At 38.8% G+C, this 8,463-nt stretch overlaps 1 protein-coding gene and 1 long non-coding RNA gene across 5 annotated transcripts in view; both read right to left on the reverse strand.

The window, feature by feature from the left end:
• LOC116692765 (uncharacterized) overlaps window positions 1–495 on the reverse strand; it is an 11,572-nt gene extending 11,077 nt beyond the window's left edge. Inside the window, exon 1 of the long non-coding RNA XR_004332774.1 lies at window positions 67–495. This is a non-coding gene — a long non-coding RNA (uncharacterized LOC116692765). The remainder of the gene's footprint in view (window positions 1–66) is intronic.
• A 1,492-nt stretch (window positions 496–1,987) lies between these two features.
• si:ch211-150o23.3 (uncharacterized) lies at window positions 1,988–7,417 on the reverse strand. Of its 4 annotated transcripts, none has more exons than XR_004332771.1 (8): window positions 7,069–7,417; window positions 6,368–6,406; window positions 5,974–6,282; window positions 5,286–5,591; window positions 4,186–4,396; window positions 3,875–4,024; window positions 3,693–3,765; window positions 1,988–3,270 (listed from the first exon to the last, which is right to left on the reverse strand). XR_004332771.1 is itself a non-coding variant. In XM_032521263.1 (8 exons), the coding sequence occupies exons 1-7, from the start codon at window positions 7,097–7,099 to the stop codon at window positions 3,722–3,724; spliced, it is 1,194 nt and encodes a 397-aa protein (XP_032377154.1). In that variant the 5' UTR covers window positions 7,100–7,415; the 3' UTR covers window positions 1,988–3,270; window positions 3,693–3,721. The 4 variants fall into 4 exon arrangements, 2 of the variants coding, with proteins under 2 accessions (XP_032377154.1, XP_032377153.1); XR_004332772.1 differs by having other exon boundaries at window positions 1,988–3,273; XM_032521263.1 differs by having other exon boundaries at window positions 4,186–4,500; window positions 7,069–7,415.
• Window positions 7,418–8,463: the final 1,046 nt, after the last annotated feature.

Consider the following 8,463-nt stretch of genomic DNA (forward strand, 5'->3'; position numbering starts at 1 on the left):
TTGTCTTTTACTGGCTTCACAGGCTGCATTACAGTAAAAAGATATGATTTTCTAAACATTTCAGACTGATTATTTATCATAAATCTCATTGCGTAAATATTTAGCGAAAGCACCAATTGTCAACCCTACATGTCGTCGCAATATCGTTATCGAGGATATTTGATTTCTCCATATTGCCCAGCTCTACTTGTACTTATAATTTTATGCTACTTCATGCGTCTACTCCATTACAGTTCAGAGGCACTGCACTGGTTTAGTTCGAAAGCTATATTTACTGGTTACTTAAAAGATTTTACATACAAAATTTGAGCTTTTAAAATATGATTTAGTGTTTTATATTTATAGTTACATCAACCAACCACAACAGTAAAACTAGGTAGACATTGATGCATCAGTATCTAGGACGGCACTCGGGAAGTCGTTCTTCCACCTTGCTGTGTTCATGAGCTTTGTGTCGTGATGTGGAAACAAACAGTGCTCAGAGCATTTAAAGACATTGATAGCTGTTTCCAGTATTTGCATTACAAAGCTTAATTGTTGAGTTTAGAATGAGTGTTTTTTGTGTTGGGGGGGGTGGGGGCCAGCACAAGTTTCCTCGACCCCAAGGTGACAATTTCTCATTTTGTCCAATCAACAGTCGAGAAAGATATAAAATTTCCAATGGTTTAAACAATTCATTATCAATAGTCTTGCTGAAGATCTGTTGAGATGAGATTGATTATCCCATGGGGGGGGGGGGGGGGGGGGGGGGGGGGGGGGGGCAGACAGCACCACCACAGTTATGTTCAATTGTGATTTAAGGTAACAAGAAATCTTGTCCCCTCAATGTTGTTTAACCAACATTTCAGTTGTTTGAACCAACGATAACGCCAGACTTACAGGTCAAAACAAGGTGACATTCAATGTTACTTTGTGATGGAGAATTTCAATTATGTACTGAAGCATACTTCATTTAATTCCCTTTCAGGCCCGCCATGTACGACACGCCATCCACTTACAGACACTCCTATTTGAACTCGACACCCATGAAATCTCAAGATGCTCCAAAGGCACCAAAGTCATCTCGCCTCATCCCATTGTGGGTTCAGTTTGCGTTCTTCTTGGCTGTGGCAGTCTTCCTTTACTTAGTTTTTTCCAATATGGAGACAAATGAATCCCTAAAAGGGATAGAATGATTTTATATGATTTTTAATTCTTTTAAAAGAATATTCTTCTTTATTTTTATTTACTTTATTCATTGAATGAATGTGTTTTCGTTAATGCCTTTATTTTAGGGATTGCTGATTTGGGCTTTATGCAATATGCTTTATGATTGCAGTTTATTTGCTTGCTTGTTTTTATATGTTAAGTTGTCACCCAGCTTCACTACAGCACCACTGCTAGACTAGATGAAGATGCCATTTTAAAGGGAAATATCACTCAAAAATACACAGAATCCTCCTTCCTCTTACCTGGACACTTTCAGTGGGATCTGTTGAAGTTTTGGAGATCATAATCAATGGCTCCTCCACAGCACAGTGCACCAACCCACGTTTGGCTTGCAGTACTAAATATAGGTCAAGAAAGTACATTTAAAAAGAAGGGGGGATTCAAATGTTATGCCACAGTTGAGTAAATGCACAGATCTTAACAAATTAAGGTCAGTAGATTGTAATAAGATGTCTCATATTAAAGACATTTTGATGTTGACTGAGTTTTGTTTTGCACATGAAGCATCACAAGCCTCACCAATTCAGTGAATCAATTTGCATAGGAAGCTAACACTTACCTACATCAGTTCTTGACAGGCACTACCCATTAATCTAAAATTGGACTAATCTGTCGTTAAATATCAGACATTGTACAAATTTGAGATTCCATCAAGAAAATTTGTAAAATTCACCAGATCTTGAGCAACTTTTGGGACAGAATGCGTCTTTATTTCAAAACCAAACACCCGGACTCATGTTAGTGTATTAATCAATCTGCAGATCAGATGCAGATTTTTTCAGTGTTACAGTACCTGTTAAGGATGAGTCTATGATTCTGTGTATATTAATATGAAGATTGACCAAAACAATCTTACAACCAATGTTTACATTATCTTGGGGTACAATAATATTACAACTTCCTTTTATCAGAAATATCCATAATACAGTACAGTTGGGACAGTTTTCCGACCAGCTGTAATGCAAGTGCCTCAGCAGTTTTGTAAAATTATTGGGCTGTAATTCTTGATGTATTCAGTGTTAAGCAGTTGAGAAAATGTTTTAGTTAATGTAAAAAAATGAAATTGAACCGTTTCTACAAGCTGTATTGCTACGTTTGTGCTTTTTTTGATAGAGATATCAATTTGTACTACTTAATCCAACCTTTACATCCTGTAAAGTTTAATGTGATGTGTTTTGTATTGCTGTTACAACTCAAAAATATTAAGAGCTTGTATATGTAAACATTTTAAGTGCCACATAATTATCTCAAGAGCAACAATACATTTGAAACGTTTGAGGTTATTAAAATAAATATATATGCATTCTGTTAAAAGCGTTTTCCTCGTATGTAGTTTAATCTAACGCTGTAAATCAAACTACAGCACATGCAGAAATATTTCAAGATTGTCAAACAAAAACACACTGAACCCAGAAGCACCAACAACAGCCACATTTTAATCAACTACAGTTTCTATTTACCAGTTTTTAGTGCGGTAATGTACATATTGTAAATTACATAAGATGCATAGTAGGGTTAGATTTAAAATACAAAAACATTCTAATCCTTAAGGATCATTGCTCCGTAGAAGAGAGTACATAAGCTAGAAGAGCCTAGCATTAGTGTTACCTGGTAATAAATACAAAACAATGTTTTATAAACATACACCGACCTGAGGGACCCACATCACAGTTTCCCCAGTTTAGCGTTTAGTTGCCGTTTTCCACTCCAAACATTTGGCGCCGTGGCAGTAGCCAAGTCCTAGTGAATCTGAAGTCTAGCTGGGACCAATACAGACTTTGAACTGGATATAGTTCATACTGTCAGTCTTCTGTGGCCAATTGTTCATATCTCACCATAATAAAAGGCTTAAAAGCCATGGTTTCCCAATAGTCACACTAGCCGGAAGTTTGGTATGATGTAGGTCTATGTTAGAGTCCAGTAAAAAACTGCCTCATCCAAACTCTACTGAACTTTTCCGAAGGTGTGGTGGATGACGGGCTGAGCCGTTTGGTTCTGTTGTCTCCTGGTTCCCACGATGGATGCTGTGTGAGCCCTCTGACTGTCCACTCACTCGTGATTCTGCTTGAAAGATGAAACAAAATGCTTTACTGTAATTCACTAGTGTGGCACTATCAAAAATATGGACGCAGATGAAAAATTAAATATTACAGCGCCTATAAAAAAAAAAAGTATTTGCCCCTCCTTAGAAGTTTTAATGTATTATTCTTTCACAATATTGAATCAAAGTAGATTTAATGTGGATTTTTTTTGACACTGGTAAAAAAAAAAGAAATGTCAAGATCAAAGTTATCAAACTTAAATGCCAAAACAAAATATGTTTCAAGTATTCACTCCTTTCATTAGGAGAAACCTGAATTATCACTGGTGACACTGGTTTTAGAAGACACATAATTAGTTAAATAAAGATCACCTATGTGTGCTAAAAGGTGTACGAATAATTTTTTGTAGGCCCTGTATGTGCAAGAATTGTGACTTAATACCTTTAGTGATCTGTTGCCTGAATACTCCATCATAGCTTGTTAATTGATAAGGCAACATAAGTGTTGTCCACACCTGTAAACAGAAGAACATATTACCCTGGATACACAGACGGGATATTGTGTTTATAAAAAAAACATTTCTGTCAAAAGCTTAAAGGCCTCTGACGGAAAAAGGAACTTACAGGTTCTGGTCTCTCGTTCCAGTTCGGTGGGCTTCTTCTCCTTGTTACACAGCACCTTGGCCACGATGATTAAAACGATGACAGCTACAACAAATGTCAGGCCTGACACAAGCCAGCTGATCCCCATTGGACTCAGTACTGGATCTGGGTCTAAGGGTGAGAGGAGTTATATGTAACTTACACACAGGATGGGTTTTCATAGATGGGATTACGTCTATGGATACAAGTACAGTTGCAAAAGAGGAACACAAAAGCTGTACAAGTCAAAAATATTGACATAGAATATCAGTGATTGTTATTATCTTTGTCACCTCTGATAGCTATTGGCAGGGGTTGGCTTTCTCTGGAGACAAAGGTGCGACCACCCAGCTGGACCCGATACAGGCAATAATAGTAGCCCTCGTTTGAGCTCTGTGCGTTGGGAAAAGTGAAAGTGACGGACGGTGTGAGGGCAGGCAGGGACTGGCGCACTGTGCCATTGGAGCGGATCAGACGCAGCTGGAAGGAACCCCCAGGGTACTGCTGCGGGGTGGAGCAGGTGATGTTAAAATTGTGGCCTTTAATGACGGAACCAGCCGGGGCCTCAGTGGACGTGTTGTACCAGTGTTGTGGAGTCAGGAGTTCCACTGTGAACAATCAAAAAAGGAATTAAATAGGCTATTCCAAGGAATACAAAGATTTGATCAGGCTAAAAACAGTCCTACCTCTATTGAAAAGATGTGGATTTTGTTCAAACCCAACTTGAGCCTGAACCATTAAACTACCATTTTCCTTCTAACCCTTAAATATTTTTTAAAAATGTTCTAAAATGAAATGGCCTTTTTGTTAGGTTCTACTCCAGATTTTTTCAAATTAATAACCAGTGAGAGTCATATTAACAACAAAAATCTCATTCAAATCCCATTTAATGGTAAATGTAATTGCCAATAACAATTGTTTATTTGGAAAACTGAAATAAATCTAAATTAATGACAAGTATATTTTTAAAAAACAGCTGAAATGCAACAAAGATAATACAGAGTAGCAGTAAAAATAAAAATGTGTGACAAAATAAATCTAAACACAAAAAAGGTTCTCAAAGACAACTTGCTTTTTGGAACTTTCAATTGCATCTCACAAATTGAGATGGTTAAATGTAAGCTGCCTTTTGTGCTTAGATTATAATGTTTGTTTGCCTTGTGTATTACACATCTTATATGCTGTAAATTAGGAATAAACAAATGTGAAAAAACCTAATTCAAGGTAAGGACTTAAGAGAAATTAAAATCTAAATTGGTGCACACCCATAAGGTTTACTTGGGCAGAGAATAAAACGTCTTTATAAAGATTGCACAAAAAAACTATGTGCTACGGTAATGGGAATTGGTGCAACAGACTTATATTGATTAGACAGTGCGATAATATGACGTACCGACAGTGATGTTGATGGAGTTGCTGGGTGGTGAGCTGAGCAGCTGAGGAGGAAAGCCGGTCTTGATCCTGTACTGACAACTGTAGCTGCCCTGGTGGAAAGTCTCTATGTCAGACAGTGTCAGCTCCGCTTTTTTCTGGGTGTGGTCCGCCCTCTGTGTAACCAGTGGTGTCGACACTCCATGCTTGTACAGGTGAAAGTCACTGAGGTGACCCTGCAGAATACTGCAGCTGAAGCGAACAGCCTCACCAGGAGAGAACACAGTGTAAGGTGACAGCAGGGTGAGGGTTGGCGTTAACAGGGTACCTGTGAGTAAAGATAGGTTAATCACAAAATGTAAATGACATCATTAAGTTATAAAACGTGAATAAGGCAGTGGCAGTAATCCACATGCTATAAGCCTTCTGGTAAACTAACTGGATTAAGTACAAACTGGCACACCTTTGTGTCCCAGGTAGTGTGTGTGTCTATTCTAGGTATTTGTCTAGACTATCATATTTTAGATGTAATGTTCAGGTTACTCTACACAGGATTTAGTGTTTATATGTACAGTACCAACTTAAACATGAAATCCTAATATAATCTTGGGAAGTGTATGCAGTACATATTTGAATTTGTATGCAAATACTGTATGTCCATCTGGCACTGCTCTTGGTAGATTAAACGCCTAAACAGAGTGGAGCCTGACCTGAGCATTTCACCATTGCATCATTTTCATGGGTGCAGTAGGCATTACTGTGGAGGAAAACAGCACAGCGTGTCAAACTGGACTCATGTCCGGTGCACTGGACATGCCGCAGCCAGATATGTCCACTGCCTGCACGATATACTGCACTATGAGGGGTAAAATCAGCTAAGCCACAGCCCAGCTCCAGGCACACCACATTAGCCTCCCGGGGGCCCCAGCCATGGTCACAAACAGTCCCCCACTGGTCGTGGCGGAGAACCTCAACTCTGCCCGAACACTTGTTCTCCCCATCAACTAGTCTGACCCCACCTGTGGATCAGAGAACAAATACTTAGAGACAGAAAGTGTGGGAACAGCGATGGATGCCGCAGGTTTATATCAATCCCAGGCTTACCAAAAGCTGTAACTCCATCCGACAGTACACCGAACAGGCCTGTCAGAAAATTACAAACATATAATTATTATCAGGTGAATACAGAATCAAATGCATTGAAAATACCAACAATAGCCACTATTCACACTCAGTTGCTCTTTTATCAGGCACACCTAGCTAACTCTGGGCAAAATAATATGGTCTAACACAACAGCCCTGCAATTATTTATCAGGTTGTTCCGTTTCGGGTAAAACTGTTTTGAGAGGTGTTTGATTAAGGCTCAATCTGGAGGCTGTGGTTTGAGATGTTTAGCTATGATACCTTGGTCACCCCAGTTAGCTAGCGATAACATTAGCGTTGGTATTTGGTGAACTACAGATAAATAGTATAACACAATTCGACCGCACGACAAAAATTACAGCCTTCAAATTAACCATATATTTAAATATGTCTAACACAAACACTGAACATTATAACCTTCATGAGGAAAACATTAATAAGAGGCTATTGTGTTAGACTGCTTTAGCTCAAAATAAAGCAGTTAGTTAGCGTTAGACCCAATGAACTAGCAACATTAATGCAATGTGCTAGCTAGCGTTAGCTAGCCAACTAACTAAAGTTAATTGCCAGTTATTATCCCATTGCGTAATCACACAAACCAAGCTAACGTTACCTAAGTTAGCTGGCAAACAAGCGTAGCTAACCATTATTAGCATCTCACCTGTTAAAAGGATATGGAGGAATCTCAGCATCGTTCCCCTCACCCTTCCATCAGACTAGCGGTGGGAAGAATGCCCATTGTCGTAGCTAGGGAGGATGCTTACAGACGTTGGAAGCTAGCTAGTGACCGCACAAGACATTAGCTAACGGCTAAGCAAGTTAGACGTTAACCAACTGACACTTAAGACGCGGGTGTAACGTAAAAGGCATGATCGAGAGCTGTCCGATGCTAACTCTTTGACAAACAATTAGCTAATTATTATCTCGAGAATGGATAAAGTGAGAGGATGTTGAGGACTCCGGGTGACTGTCACCATAACATGATTGTCTCCATGAGACTGTGATAACGTTAGGAAATAACATACCGTCATGCCGTCAGGGAGATTAGCTACACGTCCCGGTGCTGAAACGTTTCCCCTGCAACATGCAGAGATCACCACAAGCCGCAGCGCTACATTCAAACCTATAATTTAAATCCATTAGCTTTATCTTCTTGGAGGGTCACTAGCTAATCGGGACAGCGCCAGAACAGACAAATTTATCTTTTACACCACGTTTTACTGTGTCTCGAGTGTATTTGACTTCAACGCCCGAGAGGTCGGACTTTAGCTGAAACGCGTTATAGTGTCAGCCACGTAACCTAAGGTTCAAGAAATATAAAAGAAAATTCCAAAGTTTTGTGTAACGCTAACGCAGCAGAATCTGAAGCTAGCACTCTAAGCCAAATGTTGTCCAAAATAACTATTAAGCTCTATATATTTGGCATTAAAATGTGTTAATCATGGACATAAAAGACTTTTATGACTGACATAAAAACTATTTGAAAAACTATTTGACTGTAGGCACAAATAGGGAATAATTCTAAAATTCATAGCAGACATTTGACTTTTCATAGTAGGAAGAGCACAGGTGTTAGCCTAATAACACTAGCAATGTCTCTGTTCTATTCATGTATTCCAGTGAGAGTGACAAGCATGCACAATACAAGAAACCTGAAATCAAAGCATCTTAGAATTCAGTCATTACTTTCATTATTTACCTCTGTGTTATTCCCATTGTGACAAGTCAAAATGTCTTCTGGGCTAAAGTCCAATTGTTGTAATGTCATTCAGTAACATTTACTTATGGGGAAGAGAAAGGACAGCAGTAGACAAAAGGGATTTCCCCCCAACCTATAGCAGGCTAAAAAGTTTTCCTGGTCATGTGCCTGTTCTTTCTAGTTAGAGACGACAATGTGGATCAATCAACCCAAAAAAGTTATGATTCATTTCTTAGTTGAGGAAAGATTTCACTCTTGTGACTAATGCAATAAATACATGCTTCTTATTTTCCTGTCAGAGATGACTAGGCTTTCCTGTGTTTTTTGTATTGTAAACAAATGTTTTTGCATTTTAAG

The sequence above is a fragment of the Etheostoma spectabile genome, chromosome 7 (genome assembly GCF_008692095.1).
Source record: "Etheostoma spectabile isolate EspeVRDwgs_2016 chromosome 7, UIUC_Espe_1.0, whole genome shotgun sequence".
Lineage (NCBI taxonomy): Eukaryota > Metazoa > Chordata > Actinopteri > Perciformes > Percidae > Etheostoma > Etheostoma spectabile.

Bases quoted from the DNA above. Each gene is read 5' to 3' on its own strand.
- si:ch211-150o23.3 (XM_032521263.1), bottom strand. From the start codon at position 7,099: ATGCTGAGATTCCTCCATATCCTTTTAACAG. The intron at 5,592-5,973 runs GTCAGGCTCCAC...CTTTACTCACAG, and splicing joins TGCAATGGTGAAATGCTCAG to GTACCCTGTTAACGCCAACC. The intron at 3,766-3,874 runs GTAAGTTCCTTT...TTCTGTTTACAG, and splicing joins GGAACGAGAGACCAGAACCT to GTGTGGACAACACTTATGTT.